General features: G+C 56.3%; 1 protein-coding gene across 1 annotated transcript in view; it reads left to right on the top strand.

Moving 5' to 3' along the window:
* ADCY2 (adenylate cyclase 2) overlaps window positions 1-27,133 on the top strand; it is a gene marked incomplete at both ends in the record, with an annotated part of 223,081 nt that overhangs the window by 14,289 nt on the left and 181,659 nt on the right. The window contains one exon of the mRNA XM_084233659.1: window positions 4,450-4,647. Coding sequence (XP_084089785.1) covers window positions 4,450-4,647 — 198 coding nt within the window. The remainder of the gene's footprint in view (window positions 1-4,449; window positions 4,648-27,133) is intronic.

Raw genomic sequence — 27,133 nt, forward strand, 5'->3', positions numbered from 1 at the left:
CCGTCGGTTCAGACCTCGGAGCTAATGACTAGAAGTGAGTTGCACACGCACACACGTCTCCACAGGTCCAAGCCAGCTTTTCTATTTAAGGGTTGGGAATAAATCGCACGTATCTGAAGCAAAAAGACACAGACTCTAGAGAAGCCACATGTGCTCCTGGCGTCAGTGCCATGGGGCAGCCGATCTCTCCCCAGGCGGCTGACTCACCGCGGGTGGCCGTCTCCCGGCCAATGCACCGCCGCTCACTGCCGGCCAGGAGCTGACACTGACAGCAGGTGGAGCCACGGGGTGTCCAGGACCCCAGACTGTGAAAGGGAAAAGCCCCAGTTGCCTGTTCTAAGGGTCCACGCCCGCCACGAGCCCCACCCCGGCCCGGGCACAAAAAGAAGAGTCCTCACACTCTAGTGGCTCAAAGGCCTTAAAGGTAGAGCAAGACGAGGAGCAGAGTGACACATTTCAGAACAGAGACTCCCCATCACACTGAAGTCACCCACCCCCTGCGGGCAAATACCAGACAGCCGGGTCGGGTCCAGAGCCGAGCACCCCGGCCCCGGAGCAAAGCTGCCAGCACGGTCGTGGGCTCGCCCAGAGGCAGGGCCATGCCGGGTCCGGAGAGCTCCTTGGGTGGGCACCCGAGGGGGCAACCCCCGAGGTCAGGGTGACGGCCGCCGCGGAGACCAGGGAGCCTGGGCCAAAGTGCTGGAGCTGCAGGGAGCGGCCTGACCTCCCCTCTCCCGCCAGCCGCGGCTCAGCGCTCGCCCTCTTGCCAGCACCCTCCAGTCTGGATTCTGGCCCAGGGCATGCCGGGAGCGGGGGTGCAGAGCCCACTGCGCCCCTGCCTGCTGCCGGGCCCCCAGCGCCCGCCTGTCCTCACACGGGTTGGCATCCCTTCGCTGTCAGACTAAGCGACTGCTGCCGGGTACACAGCAGTAGGGGGTGGAGCGGGGTCCGGCGTCCACGCGTGGGCTCCAGACCCTGCACTCAGGTATCTTTTTTGTGCAAAAGCAGTGTTTCTCAGCAGACTCTCCTTTACCATCTGAGGGGAAAATAGTGTAGTTTAACAAACGATGAAGAACATACGTGGAAGAAAGTGAAGACATGTGATCGGTTGCCCCCCCCCCCCCCCGGAAAAGCCTCCGAGACACAAAGGAATTGTCACATAATAAATAAAAGCCAGCACGTTCCGTTTAGTTTGCATTACATTGCAGTGTCTCCCCACAAAGGGAGCGGATGGGGGGGACGCGCACAGATGTATTTTAGAGCAACGATGTTTTTCACACTTTAGTTTGCTTTCCTGTCGGCTCCTCTGCTGGTCGTAGACTCTGAATTTTGAAAATCCGGCTCCTGGTGAGAACACAGCCCCTGGCCTCCCTGCATCGTGTGTCCCCCAGAAACAGAGCAGGGGGCGAGGCAACCAGGCAGCCCCTGGCCGAGGCGTGCCTCCATTTCATTTATTTCACCCCCAAAAAGCTTGTGATGCAAACAGCAAACGGGGGCAAACGTGGCTCGCAGCGTGTGCTTGCGTGAACGCGGCTGTTTATTCCTTGAGGCCCCCGTCGCAGACTCCATGTTGGGGAGAAGCCTGGATGAAGGCTTATTTGGGCCTAGAGTTCAAAAGGCACACGCACAATAAGCGGATGGCAGTTCTCTGTCTCGAGGAGCCCCTTTCTTCAGGGGTGCGGGGCTGGCCAGGGTCAAGCCACAGCTTCTGGAACTGCGATGACTGTCCTGGCCACCGGCCACCCGGGATCAGTCTCCCACCAGGCTCGGTGCTGTTGGAAATTGCAGGGGCTTCTCTGATGTGGGGGACCCACCTGTGACGTCATGCGCCTGGGAGGAGGGTGCCCACCGGCCCCCTAGGGTGGCTTTGTGATGGGGGTCCTTCCCTTCTCCCTAAAAATGCATTCAAAATTAGAGTTTCCAGCTGTGCTGGCAAGAAGATGAGTGTGATCTTTGACCCTAAAAGCTTGGGGTTTTTTCTGATTTTGAAAGAAATGAAATCGCTGAGAAAACGAGGGGCCCCGGCACTGTCTGCAGCCACCGTGACGTCGCCCGCGGCCGGCTCCCTTCTCAGCCGTCGAGACCCTAAATTTTTAAAAAGTGAAAGCGAGACTCCAGCATCTCAAACCCGCGATGACTTGGAGCCCTGCTGTGTGCCCTCTGCGGAGGGACAGCCTGGCAGGCGGATCGTTGCAGAGAAGCTCGGGAAACCCCCATGGGGGACGATCAGTGATTTTACTGACCCTTATTTCTCCAGAAAATGGTGCAAAAATATGCATGACTGTAACGTGGAAATCCATAACAAGAAGACCGGAGTAGGGGGACACGGAACACCCCTTGGGGGTTTCCCGAGCTTTTTTGCAACGATCTGCCTGCCAGGCTGTCCCTCCGCAGAGGGCACGCCCTCCTGGGCAGGGTGGGTCTGAGTGCTGGTGACGCCAACCCCCTTTGCCAGGAGGTCTGAGGGAGGGTGCAGCTTTGGCTATCAGTCGGCGGAGGAATAGACACAAGGGAGAGGACCGGGTGGAAGTACAAGCTCCTTGGCCACACAAGGGCTGGTGCATGGTCTGGCTCGCCAGGCACTGCTGCCACCCGCCCCAGCAGAGGGCAGAGCTGTGGGCTGGGCCTCAGAGTGGGCCCAGCGCTCTCCTCCAGCTGCACAGCTGTGGCAACTGCTTCGGTCTTGGGGTCTCGGTTTTCTCACTGGTAGAGCAGCTCCGGCCCAGGGCCTCCTCCTCAGGACTGTGAGTGGCAGGGGGTTAACGTGGGTAAGACAGAGTGTGCTGCAGACAGTTTCATTTATTTGTGCACAGATATGCCCACACAGGCACACCTTTGGGTACATGTGCACGTGTGCACACGTGTGTGGACACACGTATTTGGTTGTTTTTGCTGTTACCTCTTTCCAGGTGTCACTTAACACAGTTAAGTGACGGTGTTGACGGATTCTGCCTGGTCTTTCGCCCACTGGCCCCGCTTCTCCGCCTCTCCATGGCTGGTGGCTTGGCATCTGGGCGTGGCCATCTCGGTGTGAAGTTAGGGCTGCGGGGGGACAGAGAGCCGGGTCTGGTGTATGAAGCACCAGGATCTAGTGTTTGGAAATCCAGAACACACAGGCCAGGATTACCAGAGCTCTCAGTGGTCTAAAATCTAGTCATCCAGAACCCAAGTGAGTTCTTTGAGTGACTAAACAGTTTTTCCCTGAAGAAATGTGTTTTGTTGGAGAATTGAGGAACGAGATACGTTTTTAAGAACGTGTAGTACAGACAGGAAGAACCGATACGCGTGTGTCCTTCGGCAGCCGTGACTCGGTGCCGTCCAGGCCAGGAGGGTGGACAACCTGAGGCTCACTGAGAACTGAGTGTCTGAGTGAGGATTAAAAACCATAGTGGGCCCTCCCGGTGGCGCAGCTGTTGAGCGCTGGGTTGCGAAGCTGCCCACAGCCTCTGCAGCGCCGGTTGGATCCCCGGCCGCCAGCGAGGGTCCCGCATGGCGCGCAGACCTCTCCTGCCGCCCGCTGCTCCCCTCAGCAGTGTATTTCATCAGTCTGCCTGTTCTGGTGAATTCTCTCACCCTCCCGCGCTTCTGACTGTACCCAGTGCTTGTATAAATAATAAATAAATAAATCTTAAAAAAAAATAAAGACCGTAGCAAAGCCGCTCACAGCAAGGTTCTAGCAGCTTCTCTTGCAGATGCTGCAGCCCAAGGGAGGATGGTATCTCGACTTCACACTGCAGGTGTGTGGCGTGCGGTAGCGTGCCCTCGTGTGTGCGGAGGGAAAGTGAGCACTGGGGCGCCAGAGTGGATTTTAAAAGATGCATTAGGAAGAGGCTAATAATAAATGCCTTTTTTTTTTTTTTTTTGCTACTGGAGCCAGAGAGAGGTGGGCAAGGAACTGGCCGCCCTCTGGGTTGTCCCACGCTCATCTCTGTAGTTAGTGCTCCCCGCCCCTTTTCTGTTAACCTGTGAGCCCATTAAAACATTAATTATCCTGCATTACAATGAGAGCTCATCAGTTTACAGAGGGAGATGGAGATCGGTTTTCCTTTTTTTTAATGAACCATTTCAAACGCCCTCGGAAGCCTTCGTTTTCTAAGTCCAGTCATTTCTGACTCCGAAGCCCCGCAGAGAAGTTGGTTGTCTGATTTAATCCCGTTGCTCTGTGCTCTTACATTCATTTCTTGAATACAAGCCATTTCTCCCTCTGTCAGGCAAAATTGGATTGGATGGTCCAGCTGTATTGCAGCATTTAAACATCTCGTACAGGCTGTTTGTGTGAAAAGCTTGATTATTTCATAGGAAACTTAAATTTTCAGACATTTGAACTCTTCTGGTGAATCAGGTTTACAGCGCGCTGTATTCGGAATGGATTCATGTGGGTGACAGGCTGATCTGCACCGTCGGGCGCTGTTTCTGAACTGTGCCTGTCTCTGTATTTCCCTCCCGCAGGAAGCGGAAAACCACGTGGCATTTCTCATCACAGTCCCCACGGCCCTGGCCATTTTCTTTGCCATATTTATCCTCGTCTGCATCGAGTCTGTGTTCAAGAAGCTGCTCCGCCTCTTCTCGCTGGTCATCTGGATGTGCCTGGTGGCCATGGGCTACCTGTTCATGGGCTTCGGCGGCACCGTCTCTCCCTGGGACCAGGTAAGGTGTGGCCTGTTTCTGGGGTTTCCTTATGCGCCCCCACGTGGCGCGCACGGCCCCGCGCTGTGAGCCCCAGACCCGCGGCTGAGCAAACAGCCCACCTGGAGGCCCCGAGGCCGAGGCCGCTCAGTGCCCACGGGACTTGGCGCACCTCCCGGCCGCCAGGTGTGTCTCGGGCCGCACCTTGACCTGCGCTTGCACGTTATGCTGGCGCCTGGGTGGACGCCTCCCCTGGCAGTTTCCCCGGGTCCCCGAGTTCCAACAATTCCGGAATCTCCCTGGATTGGAAGCAGCTGCCATGGACGCCCCTTGCCTGCCCACGGGCTGGTGGGCCTCCTCACAGGCGACCGTGACACCGGTGTTCCAGCCACACCATGGCGTTGTTCAGTAGGCTTGTTACGCACGTGTGTTGCACACCCACAGTGTTCACGTGGAGGTGCCCCTTGTAGGCAGATGGCATCAGGAGGGCGAGTCCTATAGGACCAGCGCGGCTCAGACGGGGTCCCCCTCCAGCGGCCGCTGGTGGCTTCCCTCAGTGGGGTGTGCGGGGCGGGGCGCGGGCTGCAGATTCTGCATCCTCCGCAGTGGCTTCCAGCTGTCACCAAGCCCTGGGCGTCTTCCAGGGCCGCGGTGGATGCAGCACTGAGAGGCCCCCACAGAGGTGAAGGGGATCCAAATGGGGGCAGCAGAGGATGGGTACCAGGGTGCTGGGGAGCGGAGCAGGGGCTCGAACCCCAAGTTATGACTCTGACAGGCTCTTGTGCGTGGTGCGCAGTGGGGGCGATTTCACCCCACGGGGCATCTGTCCATGGCAGGTAACAGCCTGGAAGGGTGGCTGCTGTCCTCTAAGCCAGTGATGCTGTTGGGCGTTCGATGTGCCCAGGGCAACCCCACCCCACAGGCTTACCCAGACCCAAAGGTTGGGGTGCCCGGTGAGAGACCCACGGCCCCCCCAACACCTGTTATTAAAACCTCTCATTAGTCCCTGGTGAGTGGGGTGTGGGGGGTGTGTTGGGCACTGCGTCAGAGTGGTGAGCCAACTCTGATCAGGGCAAGAGGGGGGCCTGCAGCATGCGCCCTGGAAAGCAGCAGCAGGTGAGAGGGTGACCGGCGTAGGGACGGGTCAGGAATGCGTTGGAAGGAGCCGCTGTGGGAAGGAGAAAAATGCAGCAGGAAGGGCCGCCAGGAGGTTTTCTCCGAAGCCTGGCCCAGCCCGGCCGAGTGGCGCCCCGCTGTCCTTTTCTTTTAATTCAGCGCAGGGGGCCCGCCCCGCTCCCCCCTGCTGCCGGTGTCCCTGCGCAGTGGATGTCCGGTCTGTGTGGCTGCTCCTGAGTGGAAAATATTTAAAATTGATATTTTATGGATGGGCCCAAAAACTCCGGGTGAAGTCGGGCAGCAAATTGCCAAGCGTTTGGCCGCAGCTGTTTGGAGGCACAGCTGTGCTCGCTCGCCGGTCTGGGCGCCCGCGCTGGCTTGGGCTGCTTTGCTGCAGCACAAAAACCTTCCCTTTGACAGAATGACAGGGGGGCAAGGCAGGGGTGGGGGCTGCCACTGCTGTGTCTTACTTTCTTAAATGAGTTAAAAATACTTGAGCAGTTTTGAAAGCAGCATGAGTGGAGGCACGATGGCCGTCTGCTGCCAACGCTCGTACGTCAGGCACTTGTGTGGTTGCTCTGGGCCAAGTACATGGGATGCTTTTCACTTTTTAATCAAATCAGTGGTGATGTGTGTGGGGCACATTCTCCCCCCGGGCGTGCCAGGGTGGTTGTCACAGCACAAAGCCCATGACGCCTGTCCAGAAGCTTCTAGAATGTGGTGCTTTCCCAATAGGTAAGTCCTAGCAGAGGAGGCTTTTTATCCAGATTGTAAACAGTGTGGAGAGAGAATTTCCTGCTCAGAGCGTGGTGCCGGCAGCAGGAGCAGAGGTGGAATTGGAAACCATGCCTGTTGAAGCCACGCCACCTGTTTCCCATGACCGATTCTTTGTTCCGGGGTAGACCCCAGTGTCCTGGGGCCAATAGGGTGCCATCCACATTGTGCTCTTTGGTTTAGAACAACTGTCTCCCAGCTCTGTGGCCGGAAGTGCAGAATCGAGGTGTCAGGGCCGGGCTCTCTGAGCGCCCCAGTCCGCCCACCCCCTCCAGCTTGCTGGGTCAGTCCTGGGCTGCTGGGCGCCCCTCCTCAGTCCCTATCTGCATCATCACTGGCTGTTTTCGCTGTGTCTCTCCTCCAATTGCGAGGACCCCATCGCTGGGGTCAGGCCCCGCCTCCTGAGCACTCTTCATTGATGACATCTGCAAAGACCCCCCCTTTCCAGATCGGGTTGCATGCACAGGTGCTGGGCTGAGGGCAGGGCGTATCTTTGGGGGGCACCATTCAGCCCCTGGCAGTTACCGCCTGCTTCTTCTCCAGGGGCTCTGACTCCAGAAAGCCAGATGCACATGTGGCTCGAGGCGCTAATGCTCACGCGGTATCCACCTTGGGCAGTCCAGCTGCCAGCCCAGCGTGGAGGCAGTCGTGTGCCCTGTCCGGGGTCCTCAGGAATTCGAGACGTCCTGGTGTGTCAATGTCCTGTTGGAACGGGTTTGCACTCATGTGCACAGAGAGAACAGAGCCCCGAGACCCTGTGGCTGTGCAAACAGATGGTGCAACATAAGTGCACGTGTTGGCACCAGAGAGCCTTGGCTTTGCCGCTACCTTTGAGCGATGGGCGTGCGGGGCCCGCTGGTGGGTGACCGCTAGTGAGTCCTTCTTGCTGCTGCATTTCTGCATTGTCTTTGGTTCACTTCCTGAGGCTGAGCTTTTGTGTTTCTTCATCTCTGTTTCTCTGTTGAGTGAATTAACAAGTATCCACAAGGAAAATCCTTGGGCGGGCACGTTGAGAAGCTGGCACACGTCTCAGCATCCTCTGGCACTCATACACTCTCTCCTGCTTGCCCGCAAGTCCTCCCCTCCGAGATGCCCGGGCCCAGGGGCCTTCCCTGACCTCTACCTCGCGGCCCTCTCCCCGCCTGGCTGGGGCCTAGGGCTCCTCTCCTTGCCCGGAGCCCTGTCTGAGCCTTCCCACCCCTTCCTGCTGGTCACATCCCCAGGACTGGGGGTCAGGGGGAGGGGTCAGTCCTCTTCCTGTGGCCACAGGAAGGATTGAATAAGATTCTGTTAGTTGGGCCTCCCCGGTGGCGCAGCGGTTGAGCCCTGGGTTGCGAAGCTGCCCGCAGCCTCTGCGACGCCGGTTCGATCCCCGGCTGCTCCCGGGCCACCGGAGGAGGGTCCCGCATGGCGCGCAGACCTCTCCTGCCGCCCGCTGCTCCCCTCAGCAGTGTACTTCGGTCCTTCTGCCTGCTCTGCTCCCCGCTCTGGCTCTGGTGGATTCTCTCACCCTCCCGCGCTTCTGACTGTGCCCAGTGTTTGTATAAATAAATAAATAAACCTCGTCTGTCTCTGCTTCTGGAACCGTCTGTCACTTTCTCTTCCGGGCGTCGTCATGAGGCGGTTTCATGGTCGTCGCCCAGGCCTGGCACCCCTCCGCGCCCCCACGGGTGTTCCTCATGATGTTAGGGGGAAAGGATGTCCTGCGCACACTCCATACAGGCTGTGTGGATGCCACCCCCACGCCATCAAGACGCTGGGAACTACACATCCCGGGATCCCCAAGGGGAGGTTGCGAGGCCCTGAGGGCGGAGTTAAGCAGCCACTTTCTCTGTTTGTAAATAAAACCAGCCCTGTGAGTGGGGTCGGGGCTCCCTTGGCTCCTGCTCTTGGCCAGGCAGGTTTGGTCCTGGTGGATCATTTGGGATCCAGGTCAGTGGAGCGGGTAGGACGCATTGAAGACTTTATCTCCCTCTTTTCTCCCTGAGTCGTACATCTCCTCGCTCCCCTTCCCTTGTAAATAAACCTCTGTTAACCCTTTGGGTGCGCCTGCAGTGCGAGTCCCCTTTAAGCACGCAGGTGAGGACCCACAGGCAGGCACCCCGTTTTATGCTGGAGTTGCCCTGTAATAGTGAGAGTGGGTGTTGACTGAGTCAGTGCTCATCCCTGGTCCCAGGTCCCCGGCAGGGTTGCTGGGTCCCGATGGCTCCGCAGACGCTCATGGGAACACGCGAGGTGTCCCCTGTTGCCCCCTTCCCTTCTAGGTGGAGAATGTGCCCCCTCCTGTGACGGGCGCCCCCTCTCTTACCTGCAGGACTTGCTGGGTGTGCTCAGTGGTGAAGCGGGTGTTGGTGTTACTTGCACTTTGCAGAGGGCCTGGCAGAAGCCCAGAGAGATTAAGCAACTCCCCCAGCATCTCACAGCTAGAGCCAGAATTTGAACCAGCACCTGGGCACCCCGATCCTCAGGCATCAGTGTCCCTGACACTTGCAGGGTGATTCCTTCCATGCTCCCAAAATGACACAGTTGTTGGTGATGAGGAAGGGGCACATTTGGGACTTCTGGATTGTTCTCTCTGCACCAGTTTCGAGTTAGAGGTTATTTAGGAAAAGCTTCTTCGGTTCTTGGGGAGGGAGCTGTTCGTTCCTTCAGAGGTACCAGAAAGTTGATCATATCACTTTTTTTTTTTTTTTTAAAGATTAGTTATTTAGGGACTCCCCGGGGGCGCAGCGGTTGAGCACTGGAGCCGGTTCGATCCCCTTCTGCTCCCCGGCCACCGGAGGAGGGTCCCGCATGGCGCGCAGACCTCTCCTGCTGTGCCTGCTACTCCCCTCAGCAGTGTACTTTGTCAGTCTGCCTGCTCTGCTCCCCGCTCTGGCTCTGGTGAATCCTCTCACCCTCCCGCGCTTCTGACTGTACCCAGTGCTTGCATAAATAAATAAATAAATCTTAAAAAAAAAAAAAAGTTATTTATGCATGCAAGAGCTGGGGTGTAGGCCAGAGGTGTGGGGGGTCGGGGGGCGAGAGGACTCACCAGAGACAGAGTGGGGAGCAGAACAGGTGGATTTACTGAAATCCACTGCTGAGGGGAGCAGCGGGGAGACAGGAGAGGTCTGCTGCGCCATGTGTGTCAGCGCCCTGGCTGGGGATTGAACTTGTGCTGCAATGGCTGCAAATTACTTCATAGAGCTGAGACTTAACCCCTTGCGCCACCAGGGAGACCCTCCTGTCACTTTTTAAACCATCACTGTGGTCCCAGCTGGAGGTGAGTCAGCCGGAGGAGTGGCCTCCGTGGTGCCAGGACGGACGCCCGTGTTCATGGCCACAGTCAGGGTCACAGCTGGGAGCGGCGCTGCTGCCACGGACGGGTGCCTTACAGCTGACTTCAGTCCAGCTCACCTGTGCTGGCCCCTTTCCTGGCACAGGACAAGCCCACCAGACCCAGAGGGCCCGTGGCACTTGGGACTCGGCCGGCCCTTCCCGCCCCTCCCTGCACTGGGCGCCCCGGTGACCTTGCGGGAGGAGCCGGTGCAAGTGCCAGGCCCCCTGTCCCCTGGACCCGGTCTTGTGGGTGTGGCTCTTGGGGCTCTGGAAGCACCTCCTGGGGGGGTGTGGCCCTTTTTTCCCAAAGAGCTAGCGCCGCCCGGGGAGGAAGCCTCTGCAGGTGCCTCACGCCGCTCAGACGGAGACCGCGCTGATGGCGCCGGCCCGGGGCTTCCTTCCTCTCCGCCCTCGCGTCGCCCAGTGGCTGCGAGAAGGTTGCGTGTCAGACTCGGCCACTCTGGCCTCGCGTCCGGCTGCCAGCATGGCGAGGGGACGCTGCGGGTGGGCTGCAGGGCCCTGCCGCTCCAGGGGTGAATTCTAGACCCCAGCCTGGAGCAGCAAGTTCCCGGGGAGAATAAACGCAGAGTTTAAATTACTTCCTATTAAGAGTTGCTAGGCAACGCCTTCCCTGCTTCCCGGATCCAGGGCTTTAGATTTCCTTCCCCTGCGGCCCCGACGTCACCCTCGCCCACCTTGAGGGGAGGCGCAAGGGACCCGCCTTGGGCCAGGGGCGCCGCTGGCGTGGAGGAGGCCGGCCCTGGGCCCGCGTGCGCAGCCTCTGTGCTGCTGCCCCCTGCCCCCCGCCGTGCCCCCTGCTCCCCGCTGTGCCCCCTGCGCCCTGCCGTGCCCCTTGCTCCCTGTTGCCCCCATCCTCCCTTTGTGAGGTCTCGTCGGTGTACATTTCTGTTTCTTTTTTGCTGTAATTTTCTTACCTCCATCTGGGTTTGGGGCCCTGCAGACCCCGTGGGTCTTCAAACAACAACTTGTGTTTGTCTTGTCAGCTCTAGCTCTACCCCCCAGGCCGCGCCCTGGGCACCTCCCTTCTGTGCGCCCCACTGTCCCCACGGAGCTGGCCACAGAGGGCAGCAGGGGACTGAGGGGCTGGCAAGTGAGACTGAGTGGGGCGGGGTCATGGGAGGCCGCGAGGCCCAGGTCCGCCTGCCGGGGCGGCTCACTCTCTGCCCGTCCTGACCGGGCGTCTTCCTTCCCCGGCGCCTCAGCCACCATTTGTGCTCCCCGCAGTGGGCCCAGCAAGACAGACACGTTTCCCGGAGGCAGCAGGCGAGTGGTGGCTTCCCACGTCGCGCACTGTGGACGCCTGGGCCCGGGTGGCGTGTGAAGTCACTTCTGATCTTAGCCTCATGGACACCCCGGCACTTTCCTCTGTACCCCGACACTCCTGGGTCCCCCAGGATGCCTGCCCCACTGGCCCTGGCTGTCACCGTCCGTGATGTGCTTTGGACTCAGGGCAGGGGGAGTCACCAAACATGAGGGTGCTGGGAACTCCCTTGGAGCAGGGCTGAGGCCAGGACTCCCCCCACAGGGGTGTGCGGAGGCCCCCGAGTTCCAGCGCTGCTGGGCGGTGCCTGCAGCCCAACTGCAGGGGGCTTCAGATAACAGCAATGCGTGCCTGGCAGTCCTGGAGGCCCCACGTCCACAGTCAAGGTGAGGTCAGGGCCGGAGTGCCTCCGAAGCCATAGGGGAGCCCAGCCCGACCTGGTCCTGGCTGTGGTGCTCCGCAGCGGTCCTGGGCCTCCCCGGCTAGCCTCCCGCTCCCTCTCCAGTCCCCACGTCTCTCTTTGCATGAGGTATATCTTCAGGACTGGTCCCCTCGGCTGAGGCCCAGCCTCACCCCTCTGCCTGGCCACATCGGCAATGGCAGGTTCCAAATCAGCCACAGTCAGAGGCTCTGGGGTTAGGATTTCCATCTATCCTTATTTTGGGGGGCGCGGGGGAGCACACAGTTCAACCCACGTCAGGTGCCAAGGAACAGAGATGACGAAACAGGGGGTCTGACCTTCACGTGCTTGGGTGTGTTCAGAGGCCCAAGGACACACACACCTGCGTCCTCCCTCCCTGCAGGACCTGCGACAGTACCTGAGCCCCGAGGGAAGGGCGAGTGGGGGCCCCTTGTTCCCCCGTGATGAAGAATTTCAAATCAGAGCCAGCTGAGCTTGAAGCCAAACGTGGCCTTCTCGGCGAGGGTCCTTTAGACACAGACCACGCGCCCAGGAAGACCCACCCGTCTGTCCATTCACCCTGGGCGGCAGGAGCCCAGGCCGCCCCACCTGGGAGGCTGAGAGCTGGCCCTGTGGGGCGCTCCCTCCCTGCAGGGCGCACGGTCAGCCACCCGGGGTGGGGAGCGAGCCGCCCCTCAGCGGGTTCAGGCCTGGGGCAGGCTCAGAGGGCTTCACAAGCTGCTTGTTTCTGCTGCGGGAAAAAGCCCCAGAAAGCGCCCTCAGCTGTGTGTGTTTTCCAGTCGGTGCTCAGCTCCGCGCGTGATTTAGGGTTCCGCATGCTTGTTTAAATTCAGCTTCCTATTTCAAACAGAAGATCTAGTTCCCAAGGCTCCATTAATATTTATGTCTCTCTATATCTGAGCCCAAACTGTGTTAAATTGAATTATTTTGTAATAAGCTGGTTTTAGCAATTTTGTCGTCTGGCATAGTCAAAGCAGAGATTAATAAGCATTCTTTTAAAATCGTCCGTGCAATAATTCTACTCGAAAGCAGATAATGGTGTGGGTGTCCACTTCCAAAGGCGAGGGAGGACTGCAAACTCAACTTAATGTGTTGCCTTAACTGAAAAATGGGCAAAACACATGAAATAGTGCCTTTAAGGTGCGGGCTGAAGGGTCTCACAGGGAAGGGACACTTATGAGAAGGGACATGGATGTGAGCGTGTAGAGTAAGGAAAAGTATCAGGCTTTTCTGCCCTCCCGCCATCAGGATAGATGATGGATCCTTGCAGTCCTGAATGCACGCCCGATGGCGGCCCCTGGAATAGGGTGTGGGCCTAGGTAGATGGGATTCACCTGGGCTGAGACTGGGCTTTTAGGGGCGGCGTCTCAGGGACGCCAGCAGAAGCCGAAAGAGAAGCCGAGAAAGCAGAACAGAAGCAGAGAATAGAGAAGCAGAGAAGGCTGGAGAGCCCAGAGAGAGTGAAGACTTGCTGGGGGCTGGGAGGCCTGCCAGCCTCCCGGCCCCCCAGCACCCTTGCCTGCTGTGAACCAGGTAAACCCCAATAAAAGCCTGCAAGTGCCGCTAAGGACTCTGACTCCTCCTTTACCCGGTCTGCTGGATCAGAAAACCTGCCCTGTGCCCATTCCTGACCCTACAAAGGGGATGACCCTGTAGTTGTCCTGGCTTCTGGGTAGTCCTGGCCTGCAGCAGTCCTGTGGGGTAGAAGAAACAGGGGTCAGAGCAGAGGGGCTGGGGTTCTTAGGACCTAAAACCAAAGAGGGGACAAGATGCAGGGATAGAAATGGAGCATGGCGGTTTGTGGGGGGGCCAGCAAGCCTCCACCTCAACAGGTGCATGGGAGAAGCCCACACCACAGGGAGACCCTCTGGGAGAGAGCAGGTGGGGCACTTCCAGGAACAGGGCCCTGGAGCAAGTCCCATGGACAAGGAGGATCATTTCTTAATGCAAAGGTGATCGGTGCATCGAGACGAATCAAGAAGCCCTAACAGTTGTGGGCACCTGGGCACCTGTGAGAGAGGCTAGGGATGCATGGCATGAGATCTGTGGCCTTACTTCAGTAATGGATGGGGCAGGTAGGGAGAAACCTGGCAAAGAGATGGGAGAATGTGAAAGTTCTTCCAAACAAGCTGACCTGGTGGAGAGTGGAGCCAGCTTCACCTAGTGGATCAGAGCATCTGCTCAGGTGCCCGTGACTACTCACGAGAGCACGCGAGTCCTCAGCTGGGAGAGCCTCCCAAGCTGAAAAGAATGAGCATCGTACGGAGTCTGTTCTTCGGTGATCATGGACTTAAATTAGAAGCCAATGATGTTAAGAAATTTGGGAAATGTATCAACGATTGGGGACTAAACTCCCTTCTAAATAACCCAGGAATTCAAGGAGAAATTACAAGGGGGATTAGCAAGTACAGTGAACTGAATGACATGGAAACAGGTGACTCACCGTATATGGGGGGCCCTGAAGGAGTGCGTGGAGAGAAATTTACAGTGTTAAATGTTTATGTTACAAAACGATGTGGGGTTCAAATCACTAAGTTGTTATACATTGTGAAGAGAAAAACGATAGAGAAAATCAGTGAAACCAAGCTGGTTCTTTAAGATGAACAATAAAATTGATAAGGCTAGCCAGCTTGATAGGAAATAAAGACAAGATAAATTGGACCAAAATTAGGGATGTGAAATGCATTGTTTCTCTGGATGCTGCAGAATTGAAGGAAACATTATGAACCATTTTCTGCCAGTAAATTCCACAATCTAGATGAAATGAAAAGTAAACTAACAAAGCTCACTCAAGAAGAAATAGATAACCTGAATAGCCCTATATGTGTAAAAATAATTTATATAGGTTGTGAAATATTTTCTCAGAAAGCAAACTCTAAGACCAATGTCTTCCCTGCTGAGTTCCACTGAATTTTAGAGTGAAATCATCCCAAACCTACACAAATTCCTCCACGCAGAAGGCGAGGGAACATTTCTTCACTCAGCGTGACGCGCTTTTACGCCGACACCAAAGCCAAAGGCGTTCCAAGGAAAGAAGTCTACAGACCAGCGTCGCTCACGAACATAGATGCAGGAGTTCGGGGAATTTTAGTACTTTAGCTAAATACAGACATAGATTGCGTATATTTATACAGAGATCTTTGTGTATCATTTGTATCTACCTGTGCTCATATTTATAATATGACATGGGTGAATGCAAAATTGGTTTAATATTAAAAAAGTAAATTCAGTGATTCATCATGAAACAGGTCATTTTATTGACATTAAACGCGCGGTGTCATCATTTCGGTGACTCGGAGGTGCATGGGACAAAATTCGACACCTCTTGGCAGTGGCATCTCTCAGCATCTCGGAACACAGAGGAAGGACCTCAGACCTTCACAGGCAGCTGCCAGCAGCGTGGCTGCACACGTTCCAGCCAGCTGGGTTCTGGTGAGGTCGGCGTCCTCCATGGTGCAAGAGGAGGAAGAAACAAGACAGGCAGTGAGGACGTGGGTGGTGGGGTGGGCTACAGTCCCACATCCGCCGAGCAGGCGCCGGGTCCTCCCGTGTGACTGTCCAGTCCAGCTCCAAGTGCAGGCACAGCCTCTGAAGGTCAAGTGTGAGAACAGGCTGTAAACCTACCCTTGATGATTTTTCACTCACAGGCGATCGAATTACATTATTTTGGAAAACAGGCCGCATGACATGTTACTAAAATTAGCTCTGGCTGCTTTTATTTATTTATTTTTTTTTTACATTATAAATTTTATTTTTTATTTTTTATTTAAATTTTATTTTTATATTCCCCATACAATTACTACCCCCTTATTTTGACCCCAACCCCTCCTTTCCCCACCCCCCACCCTCCATAGAGTGTCTCTGGTTCATAGTTGTTTGTTGATTTTGATATTTTCTTTCTTATAGTTATTCTTTTTCCTGGTCCCTTATTTAGGTTTTCTAGATTCCTGCTATGAGTGAGACCATCCGGTATTTTTCTTTTTCTTTCTGGCTTATTTCGCTGAGCATGATCCCTTCCAGCGCCATCCATGTTGCTGCAAATGGCATGTGTTTATCTTTTTTGAATGCTGAGTAATATTCCGTGGTGTATATGGACCACATCTTCTTGATCCAGTCATCTATTTTTGGGCATTTGGGCTGTTTCCAAAGCTTAGCTATTGTCAACAGTGCTGCTATAAACATAGGGGTGCAGGTGCTCTTTGGAGTTGATGTTTCTGTGTCCTTTGGGTAAATACCTAGGAGTGGAATTGCTGAGTCATATGGAAACTCTATGTTTAGTAGGTCCAGAAATCTCCACACAGCTTTCCACAGTGGTTGGACCAGTTTGCACTCCCACCAACAGTGCAGGAGAGTTCCTTTTTCTCCACATCCTCGCCAACATTTGTTGTTGCTAGTTTTTTTAATATGTGCCATTCTCACTGGTGTGAGATGGTATCTCATGGTAGTTTTGATTTGCATTTCCCTGATGACAAGTGATGTTGAACATTTTTTCATATGCCTGTTGGCCACTTGCATTTCCTCTTCAGAGAAGTCTGGCTGCTTTTAAAGGCACTGCTGGAACTTGAGAGGCTGCTCGTGGCTTGTGCTCTGCCTGTGTCAGACTCTGATCTGTGCAGAGCCAGAAGGTGCTGCTGGAGTCAGTGAGAGGCTTTGTGGGGCTGAGAGTTACATGAGTAAGTTGTGTTCCCACACAGCAGCACGTTTTCACCCAAAGAGTTTGAACAGTGCTGCCAGCTTTTCGTGGCATGAGTACACATGGCTGATGGTCAGCGTAGGGAGTGCTCGCTGCTGCCCTCACTGTTGTACCTTAAAAACCATTGCTTTAGAAACTTCATGCTTCATAGCAAAATAAAAAAAAAAAATGAACACATTGGCTGTGCTGGTTGTAACAGGCCTGCACCCTGGATCTGCTGTTCTGGGTCCCCAGGCGGGAATCTGCGCCTATGTCGGGTATGCCTGTGGCCCTGCCCTCTTGCTCCCTCACCCTCAGCCATTGTGAGAATCAGCCCTCCCTTCTCCCCTGAATGTGTGTTACTGTTGCTAGTTTTAATAAGAGATATGCTATTTGAGCAAATTAAAAATATCACGAATGGCTCCTCACCCGGCCAGGCCTGTACAGCTGGGTGAGGTGGGGTTTGCTTCCTGGGATCTGGATGTAGCAGTGAATGAAGACCCGGTAAAAATAGCCAAAGAGGGGCCTCCCTGGTGGCGCAAGGGATTAACTGTCAGCACTTTGAAGCTATCCGCAGGCACTACGGTGCGAGTTCGATCCCCAGGGAGCTACCCACATGGCGCAGCAGACCTCTCCTGTCTCCCCGCTGCTCCCCTCAGCAGTGGATTTCAGTCGATCCACCTGTTCTGCTCCCCACTCTGTCTCCAGGAATCCTCTTACTCCTTGCACCTCTGGCCTGCACCCCAGCTCTTGTGTGCATAAATTAATAAATCTTAAAAAACATAGCCAAAGAATGTGATCATTTAAAAGAAGGAACTGAAAGGTAGAACCATTAAATTTAATTGAAATCGGTATCTGGGAGATGAGTGGCCCTCATCCTTAATTCCCTTCAAGTAATTGTTACTGTAATTGAATATTTGTTTTCCCCCAACTATTCCAAGAAAGCAAAACCCCCAACCTGTTGACAAAACCTTGTGAGCGTGAAGGGTTAAAGTGAATTCGGGCCCTGGATTTGGGGGCCTGCCGGGGGCCTGCTGTGGGGGTTGTATGTTGGCAGCTCTTACTCCCGATGGGCTCTGATGACTGACCCCGGGCCCTGCTGAGCGGGGTGAGCCCCGCGGGCATCCTGGGTCCACTTCCCTTCCTCTCAGCGAGCTGTGTCGGAGGCTGGTGCCCGCAGGGGAGGCAGCCTCAGCCGGCACCTGCCCTTGGCTTCCAGGTTGGCGCACGGACGTGATCTTCGAAGATGAACTTGAGACTCCAGACATGAGCCTGACACTGGCTTCCTTCCTTGCTGGGAATGCGGGACCTTCGAGACCTAGTGGGGGACACGGGGGCTGCAAGCCCCAACCCTCTACACCAGCCACCGCCGACGGCCCTTTCCAGCTGGGAGGGACCCGGTCGCTGGGCGGCCTTGCCTGCCGGCTTGCCTGGGTTCCGCGTGAGTTTCTCGGGTGGGGGCCGGAGATCAGAGAGGCGCTGGGCCTCGTGGGGTGGCAGTGGGCCCCACAGAGGTGGGTTCCACATATGGAGATAATACAGGGTTAGTCATTTCGGCAAGGGTGTCCTGGGCGCCCGGTGGGGACGGTCGTCTGCATGGTCCCGGGTATCTTCTGTGGCTTTAGGACACTCCGGGGTGAGTCCCCATTCACCTCAAATGCTGAGCTCCGACTGTGCGGCCGCCCGGGGAAATGCGAACCAAATGCCGTCCTGGCGCTGAGCTCCCCGGGAAACGAGAGCGGGGCCGGAGCTCTCCCCGGGCATTCGACGCCAGCCACCGGCCTCCGAGGAGCGTCGCTTTTGCACAAGGAGGCCATTGTTTGGGGCAGGCTGCTGGGTAAGAGTCTTGAGCCGTGTTGCCTGGCGATCCCGCGGGGTCGTGTCAACATCCCATTATCACTCTCAAGTGAACGATTAAGGTCTCCCGGGTGACGTGTGGCTCAGGGAAGAGCGTGAGTATTTCTGGAAAAAAAACATTTTTCTCCAGGACGCGGCTTGGGCTGCCATCCTTTCCAAGCGCCCCTGGCTCATCCACATGGTCCCAAGGGGGCGCCTGTCCCCTCAGCCAGGTGACAGCCTCCCTCCGTGGACCAGGAGGACCCGCAGGCTCTGGCCGGTGGGGCTGTTCAGAGCCCAGCGCTGCTCATTTCCGAGCCCGGGAAACCCCCTCGGTGCGCGCCCGCCTTTCGGGAAATGCATGCGCGCTCTTTGAAGAGCCCGAGAAGATTTTAATTAGTTCCCCAGCTGAAAATGAAAGGCCCTCAGGGAGCTGGGGAATGTGCCACTGCCAGCAGCGGCCTCCTTCTCCTTTGGAATTTGGGACATGCGCATGTGTGGTCAGCAGGGCTGTGCCCCAGAACGAGGTGGCCCGAGGTGGCGCCCTGGTGACTCCAGATGTTTATGGCCAGGGTGCCCGGGCAGAGTGGCCGGGGTAGCGCAGCTGTGCCCAGTGCCTCGGCGGGCGAGCGTTTCCCCTCACAGGACGGAGAGACTTAGTGAAGAGGGGCTTAGTGAGGAGGGAAACCGCACTTTTAACATTCTAGAAGCCCTTGGAAATCTCAGCTCTTTTACCTTGGTTTGTGGAACAGTCAGCCTGGAGTTGGCTGAAATAAATGGAGGCCAGCGAAGGTGGGTGAGTTTCTGAAAGAATCAAGACCTGGGTCACAAGCCCGGGCGGCCCAGGTAGTGCTGGGGACGCTGCCGGGTCCCTGACTTCTCCACCCCAGGTCTGTGCAGGTTAAAAGGCGCTACATGAAATAGTTCAGGGATTCTGCAGAGCAAATCTGGGGAGGGTCTGGCTCGCGTGTCTCTCTGGTGTGGCTACGCATGGGGGAGAGAAACAGGGTTCACGTTTACCCTATGCAGAGCGTTGCCCCCCCTGGCTGGGGGTCTCAGCCAGGCACATGTCTCAGTGGAGCCTCCTTGAAGGTGTGCAGGTGGCAGCTCCTGCCCACCGCCTGAGAATGTCTGTTCTTTTCTCTCTCTTTTTTTAAAAGATTATTCATGCACACAAGAACCGGGGTACAGGCCAGAGGTGCAGGGGGTAAGAGGACTCACCAGAGACAGAGTGGGAAGCAGAACAGGCAGATCTACTGAAACACACTGCTGAGGGGAGCAGCGGGGAGACAGGAGAGGTCTGCTGTACGATGTGGGTAGCTCCCTGGCCGGGGATTGAACTCGTGCTGCAGTGGCTGGCGATAGCTTGACAGCGCTGTCTCTAACCCCTGAGCCACCAGGGAGCCCCTGAGACTGTCTTTTCACTGAGCATTTTTGTTGGGCAGCCCTTCACAGCTGCATCCCAACTCTTGGCCTCTGCCCCTTCCTCTGGATCAGGCAGAGGGGGGCCCCTTTAGTTGTTAGCTCTGGCTGGCAGTGGGGTGGAAATGCCGATGATCCCCGTTATTTGTAGATCCATATTTGCAAATTTGATTACTTGCTGAAAGTTGTCCAGGCCCCACACCCGAGCCCTAGGCTGCTGCGGCCGTGTGCAGAGGCCCAAGGGCTCCGGCTGGCCCCACGGTCCATCCCGAGGGGCAGGATGCGGGCGCTGCCCCCACCGTCAGCCCTCAGGCTGCAGACAGGTGTCTTTTCCGTGGTTTTTGCATTTTCCTAGATATTTTCACTTCTTAAAATGGTCCCCAAGTGTCATGCCGAAGGGCTGCCTCGTGGCCCCGAAGTGGGAGGCCGGCCGGGCCGTGCTGGGGCAGACGGGTGAGCTGCTCTGCGAGCGGCGCGAGCTCGGGGTGATGGAAGCGCGGGGAGTGGGGTGCGGACAAGGCCGAGTGCCTGCCGGTGGATGAGGGTCACGGCCGGGCTGCCCAGCTGGGCTAGCTCAGCATGTGTAGGGAGCCCCGTGAGCAGGCAGTGGCCCTGCCTGGCCGCGGCAGAGGCCACTGGAGCTGGGCCTGACTGGGCGGGCCAGGCCGCACTCCGACCCCTCGCCGGGCACCGCCTCCTGTCTGAGGTGTCGGGACCCTGTGCCTGGCCTTGGTGTTTCTGAGGATTGTAGTTTGGCCCCACTGGACTTCAGCCCCTCCTTGAAGTAGTTGCATGATACTATTATTAGAAAACCAGAAAAACAGGCCCTTGAAGGAAGGAGGAATTTGGGGATTAACATTCTGAAACAAAGATCCTTCAGTAGAATGTCCTGGTGAGTGATGCTGGGGTCCCTCGTCCCTTGTCCTGGCGCCTCGGCAGCTCCCAATGGCAGGTGTCTGTGGAGTGATGTGGGCCCCAGCGTGGGCGCCTCACCCCAGGTGGAGCAGAGAGCAGTGCCAGGTGGCATCGTGGGGTGCTCCCGGGGAGGCAGCTCTGCCTCCCCGGGAACACCCCCACCTCCTCCCGGTGTCCTGGGGAAGCTCTGGCCTCAAGCTTGGTCATCTCCAAGCTGCTCCACTGGCACAAGGGCCATTTCTGTCCCTCGAGTGGCATTTAGGCAGAAAGAGACCCCCAGGGGGCCACTGGGACACAGCCCACCTCCAGTGGCCAGCTGCAAGGCCTCCAACCTGCAGGCGCTGCAAGGCCTCCAGCCGGGAGCTCACAGCCACACTTAGGCGGGACTGTTCTAGAAACCCCACGTCCATAGCAGCCCCCGCAGGTCTCCAGGACTCGGCTGGGGGAGCTCGGGCTCCTCCATGATCGCTGTTGACCCCCTCAAGCCACAGAATAGGGGTGTGGCTGTGCACGCCCATCTTCAGGACTTGTTCCCACCTCCCCTCCTGGGAGAGGCCCGGTGGGCTCGAGGACCCGGCCGCTGTGAGCAGAGTGGGGCTCATTCACGTGTGTCTGCGGCTGTCGTGAGACCTTGACCGAGGAAAAGCCCTCGTCCAGCCCTGCTGTCCCTGTGTGTAAACTCAGAGCGGAAGGACGCCGGGGCGGTTCCCAGCAGAGCACCTGGCCCAGCAATCGTGTGACAGAGGCCAGTGCACACGGGAGCCTTCCGCTGCCCGGGGCGGCTCCTCTGCTCAACTGGAAAATTACACAAGCGCTGATCCGCGCGGCCCCAGGCTGCCGGCCGGCCAGTGTCTGGCTAGCGCTTCGAGCAATATTTCTCTTGGCAAAATTTTGGAGCTGGAATCTACACGCAGAGGAGGGGCCGCGTCTGCAGGGGCCGCGTCTGCAGGGCAGGTGGTGTGTGAGTCTGAATGAGGCACGCACCTGGGCCCAGCCTCCCACCCCTGGCGCCCGGGCAGGCGGCTCTGCGGGCCTCTGACGCCCGCTTCTCAGCTGGACTCCACGTGGCAGCAGTGGACGCGTCGCTGGCAGTTTCCTGTCCGTCCACCGCTGCTTGGAAGCCACCCCTCTCCGCGCCTGGCTCCCGGCTCGCTGGCTCGCGGGCTCCCTTACCTTAGAAATGTCAAGTCCTGACCCTCCCCAGAGGGTCCCAAATGCCAGGACGGTCCACAAGACACTGGCGGACACCCTGGCGCTGCTCTGGGTCCCATCAGATGTCGCGGCCCCTGTGCTGCTGCTCGTGTCAGCTCAGCAGATTGTTCTGGGTTGGGTTCGTGTGCGTGATAGCGCCCTTGCTTCCAGCCCTGCAGCAGCCGGGAACAGGAGAGGCAGGGCCCCTCATGCTGGGCAGCCCCGTGCCGGCCTTGCCAGCTGGCGGGACCAAACCTGGTCCTTGCTTGTCATCCTTCCTGCCTCAGCAGAGCGGCTGGGGTGGGAAGTGGAGCTGTGCCCAGGAGCCCAGAGGGCAGGCTGTGGCCCCCAGCGCCTCGGGTGCTGAGGGGTGATGCCCACACAGACGGGGCTGCCCAGGGGCTCTGCACAGGCCTTAGGATGCAGCAGGAATCGGCCGCTCTGGCCCCCAAGTCTGGCTGCCCCACTTGCTGCTGTGAGTGGCCTTGTTAGGTCCACCTCAGTGTCTGTGTGTAGTGTGGGTGTGACACGCGGCCCAGCTCGGTTTCCAGATGGACACGACAGTGGTCACGGTGGAGAATGGAGGTTCTGTGCAAGCAGCGATGTGGACAGCGGGGTTTATGGGGGCAGCAGAGAGTGTCTGCTGCCAGGCTTGGGGGCCCGGCAGAGGGTGGTTCAGCAGCTCTTGGCCAGCTCACCTGGGGCAGAGGAGCGGTTGCGCCTTCTCGCCTCTTCCGAGACTCTGAGACACATCAGCTTGCAGTGGCCGCCTTCTTGGCTGGCGGCCTGACCACAGGTGAAAGCAGATTGTGGAGAGATGGACACGTCCATGCCTGTGGTCATCATTTTCTAAAGAGCTGTAGGTATTGGGTTTCCAGTGAAACAAAACAGCTTCCTGGAGGAAGAAGGAACTCTGCCTCACGCCCGCTTTGCCTCCTGCTTGACCATCTCCAGCCTGTGGTCTGCCCCACGCATTCCAGCGCTCAGAACTGCATAGGCCAGTGCCTTGAAATCTGTCTGTCTCTATCCTTCGTCTGTCCATCATCCTTCTGTCACCCATCTATCTGCGATACTATCCACCCACCCACCACCCACCTACCCACCCATCTCTCTGCCTCCAAGGAATTTCAGAGCCATCTCCCGCAACCTTGTTTCTGTAGCCTGCACCCTTCCACCCTCTTGGTAACCATGTCTGTTGGTTTTGTTTTTTATCTTTCCACAGTTACTCTTTTTACCCTAAATTATATTCTACAGTCAACATTTTATATCCGTATGTAACTCTAGTTTTTTGGCTGCATGGTCTATAAAGTGTGTTCACCCCAGTTTGTCATTCTAATGTTGATTGACATTGTAGTTATTTTCTATCCTTTAAAATTAGAAATAATGCCACAGTGAATGATTTTGTGCATCTTTGCCGGGGGATCGTCCAGGTAACCTCCTAGAAATGGAATTGTTAGGACGTGTGACAAGCATTTCATTGGCTGGCTGTGGGCACATGTCCCTGCTCCGGGCTCGGTGCCCCCGGCGCGGCTTCCCCAGGGCCGCCTGCCTTCCGAGCGTCGCTGCACGCTTCGAGGAGCGGCACCCAGGGGCGGCAGCCACTTTTCATGGTCCAAAGGACATTGCAGTTTCTTCTCCCGTGAACTACTCATTCATCATCTCAGCCATTTTTTTTATAAGATTGTTTGCTGTTTTTAGAAGCTCTTTGCTTGTTAGGGATGAGTAATTTGCCCGTCAGCTACAGATGTTTTCTCGTCTGTCCTTTGCCTTTGAATTTTCTTATAATGCTTTGTATGTGGACATTTACTTAAAATTTTTATGTACTCTAATTAATCAGCATTTTAGTTTATTGGTTTTCGATTTGAGTGTGGAAATATTCCCCACTCCTAGATTATGGAAAAGCATCTTTATGAGCTCATTTTTGCATGCTGATGCTCATCCACGTGGCATTTATTCCCATGGAAGGTAGGACATGCTTGATCTTTTTTAAGTGGCTGCCCAGGAGCCCAAGGGTGTTCACTGGAAGGACGCCACCCTTCCCCTCGCTCAGTCTCCCCTTCACTGAGTTCTGTTTTCAACTCTGCTTTTTCCGTTGTTTGTGTCTCTCTGTCAGGTGATGATCTGTCAGTGGATGGACTGACTGACCGATCTCGCCAGCTGTCTAGTTGTCACCTGTCATCTCTCTCTATGTATCATCTCTGTATATCTGTCTGTCTGTCTTGCTGTGACAGGAACACTCTTAATTTTGAAGGTTTTATAAAAGGGTTGACTCTCTGGTAGATTTTTTGTAATGTCATATGCTTTATAATTAATTTTTTACCTCCAAGGAAATAAAAATCAAATATGTTGATATATTTTTTTAAAGATTTATTTATTCATGCATACAAGAACCAGGGTACAGGCCAGATGCGCGGGAGGGTGGAGGATTCACCAGAGACAGAGCGGGGAGCAGAACAGGCAGATGGACCAAAACACACTGCTGAGGGGAGCAGCGGGGAGACAGGAGAGGTCTGCCGCGCCATGTGGGATTCTCGCCGGCCGGCCGGGATGGAACCGGCGTTGCAGAGGCTGCGGACAGCTTCACAGTTTGGTGCTCAACCGCCTGCGCCACCGGGGAGGCCCTATGTTGATATTTTTATTGGGATTTATTAAAATCATAACTAATCCCAGGGAGAATAAAAGGCACAGCTGACTCATGGTCCAAGCACGTGTTGTGTTTTCCGTGTGTTCCAGCGGCGTCTCTCAGGAGCGTGTCCTGTGTCTCGTGCGCATTGACGCCTGTCTCACGTGTGTGGGGGTTCTGGAGTTTGGTCGTTCATTGAATTATCTTTCATTATAAGTGGGGCATTTTCCCCCTTGTGTAATAAAGGAGATTTATAGATTTTTCTGTTAAATTTATAGCCTGCCGTTTGACTACATTCATGAAGTCTTTAATGCACTTCTAAATTTTCAGAGTTTTACTGCATGTGCATGTTGTGTTAACTCTTTCCTGGCCCGTCCTTGTGCCCCTGAATTGTTTTTTCTTGTCGCATTGCGTGGTCTACTGCAGTCGTTGCGGAGTGACAGCCGGGTGACAGGTGCCATCTGTGTCTTTTTTCTCACTTGAGTAGGATCATCTCCAGTGTTTCCTCATTAAGTAAGATCCTGGCATTTGGACTGAGATTTGTATTTACATAATTACATTCGATGTGGAGTAAGCATCCATCAATTCCTTTTATAGTGGATGTTTTTATAAAGAATTGTTAAATTTTGTTAAATGCCTTTTTGACATCTTTCAAAGGGAATTCACTTAGATCTTTTTAACATTGTCACTTGACTTGGGAATTCAGTCGCTCGCCGCAGCCCTGGAATTACAGAATAAATAGCTTCTGTCCTGAGCCCACCTCCCCTGACTCTGAAACTGTAGCCCCAGCTTCAGTGCTGTTGCTTGTGTCTGATATCGCCTTCCACGTCTTTTGTTTTGAATCTTTCTGGGATATTTTACAAATGTCTTTTATGTAAAATAGCTTTTGTTTTGTGGCATGAAAATGCCTTTTAATAGGTCGGTTGTAGCCAGTGACATGTGTTGCTGGAGCTGATGCTCCTGACACCTGTCAGCACACTTGTGAGTCCTCCCCCGCCCCTCCCCCTCCCTCCCTCTCCCTCTTCCCACCCCCCTTCCTACCTTCTCTTTCTCTCTGAAGGGGCCCTTTGGTTCTCAGAAATGACCATATTTTGCTCTGGTGTTACCTTGTATGAGCCTCTTCTGCAAACCCGCTGCCCGTGTCCCTGGTCTGTTACCTGCTGGAAAGCGCATCGACATTAACCAGCGGCCACAGCCCCACCTTGCAATTGCGATTCCTGTTCCTGGAGGGGCCCCAGGGGCCAGGCTCCGCCGTGAGTGTCACGCCGGGTTGGCAGGCGGGTCAGGCCCTCCTGAGCGCTGTCTTTCAGCCAGGGCTGGCATTCGCACAGCTCAGCACCCCTCCAGCCCCATGCTGCGACCCCCACATCCTTGTGCCTGTTCTCGGGAGGTCAGACGTGCTGGGGCGCCTCCCCGCTCCCCGGCTTGCTTGGCGGGCTCCCCTCAGCTCCTCTCCACTGCTGCCCTGGGTCAGGCTCTGGAGGTCTCTGGCCAGGGTTGTCCCTGTGGGAAGTTGTGCTGCCTCTGCCTGGCCTGACCAGCTGGTCTCTGTCCCTGAGGTGCAGCAGCTCCTGCACCCCTGGGGTGGGCTGGGGCGCAGGCGTCAGGCTTCCAGAGCCTCTGCCGGTTGGTTCTGTGCAGGGCGAGGGTTTTCCTAGGACCTGTCACCCCCAGAATCCCCCCCATTTTATTTTTATAGCTTGGCTTTATATTTCTCTTCTAGTAGAAATTTTGACTCCAGAGGCCGCCGCTGGGGTGGGGGGCTGCGCAGTGGCAACACCGGGGCGGCAGCAGAGGCTGAGGGACGGTCTTGGCAGGGCCAGGTGAGGGTGCTGTGGCCGTCCCACCCCAGCAAGACCCCGCCCTGGGAGCTGCCCGGTGGGGTGGCTGGGGGGCAGGTGGCAGGTGGCGGAAAACGAGCCCCAGAAGGGGTGGGTGGCAGAGCTGGCAGAGCTGCCTCCCATGGGTGGGAGGCAGGTGGGGAGAAAGGCCCTGGGGTCCCTTGGGAAGGAGGCAGGAGGCAGAGGGCTGTCCTGGGTTCAGAGGGCCCCTGGGAGTCCCCTGCGGCCACTCGGGTGCGGGCACCCTCCCCAGGGAAGCTGCCCTGCTTGCTGGGCCCTGTCTGGCCAATCCTGTGTCCTGCCTGGGACTGTCTGGAAGTTTGGCTTCCACTGAAGCCCTAGGACCCCGAGGCAGTGGCGGCCTCCTAGTCATTGCTGCCCACGACTGCTGCTCTGGTGTCCTTTTAAATGTCTGCCTACTTGCTTCAAAGGTGCAGCCATGAGAGTAAGTTAGAGACACGAAAGGGTCTCTGAGGAATGCTGGGTGCCAGGCCGAATGGTGCTGGGTCTGTGTGCCCTGCTCCGTGTTGCTGGCCAGGAAGCTTGTGTGCCCAGGGCGCCGGGGCCTGGCCTTCCTGTCCGCTGCCTCCCCTTAATTGTGTCAAGACCTCTTGAGGGTCTCCGGGCTGGGTGTTGCGAACTGGAGACGAAGTCTCGGGGATACTGTTACGAAATCATCAAAGCGGGAACCCAAATCGAAGCCGCTTCCCCTGTGCGAGCTCCTCCATGACCGCAGCTCAAGGTGTGTGTGGGAAGGAGCAGGGAGTCGTTGGCATCGAAAATGTGATTATTCTGTAATTTTCCCCAACATGTAAGTGTCTTTTATATAGAGTAAAATATATAATATAGAGTAAAATATACCTGGTGTGTCTGTACCAGAGGAAGGCAGTGCTGGGGCCTAATCTCCTTCCAGAGCTGCCTCCGGGGGCTGCAAGGGGGTGTCTGTTGTTAAATCTTCATCAGCCCCTTGTCATGGGCGCGGGGCTTGTCAGCACCGGCCTCCACGGTCTTCTGTGGGCGCAGACTTCGCTTTGCTGTTCCCCAGACGGGGGGCTGATGCAGAGGGCGCTGCGCTCTTGTCGGCTGACAGGGA

The sequence above is a fragment of the Talpa europaea genome (genome assembly GCF_964194135.1).
Source record: "Talpa europaea genome assembly, chromosome: 5".
Classification (NCBI taxonomy): domain Eukaryota; kingdom Metazoa; phylum Chordata; class Mammalia; order Eulipotyphla; family Talpidae; genus Talpa; species Talpa europaea.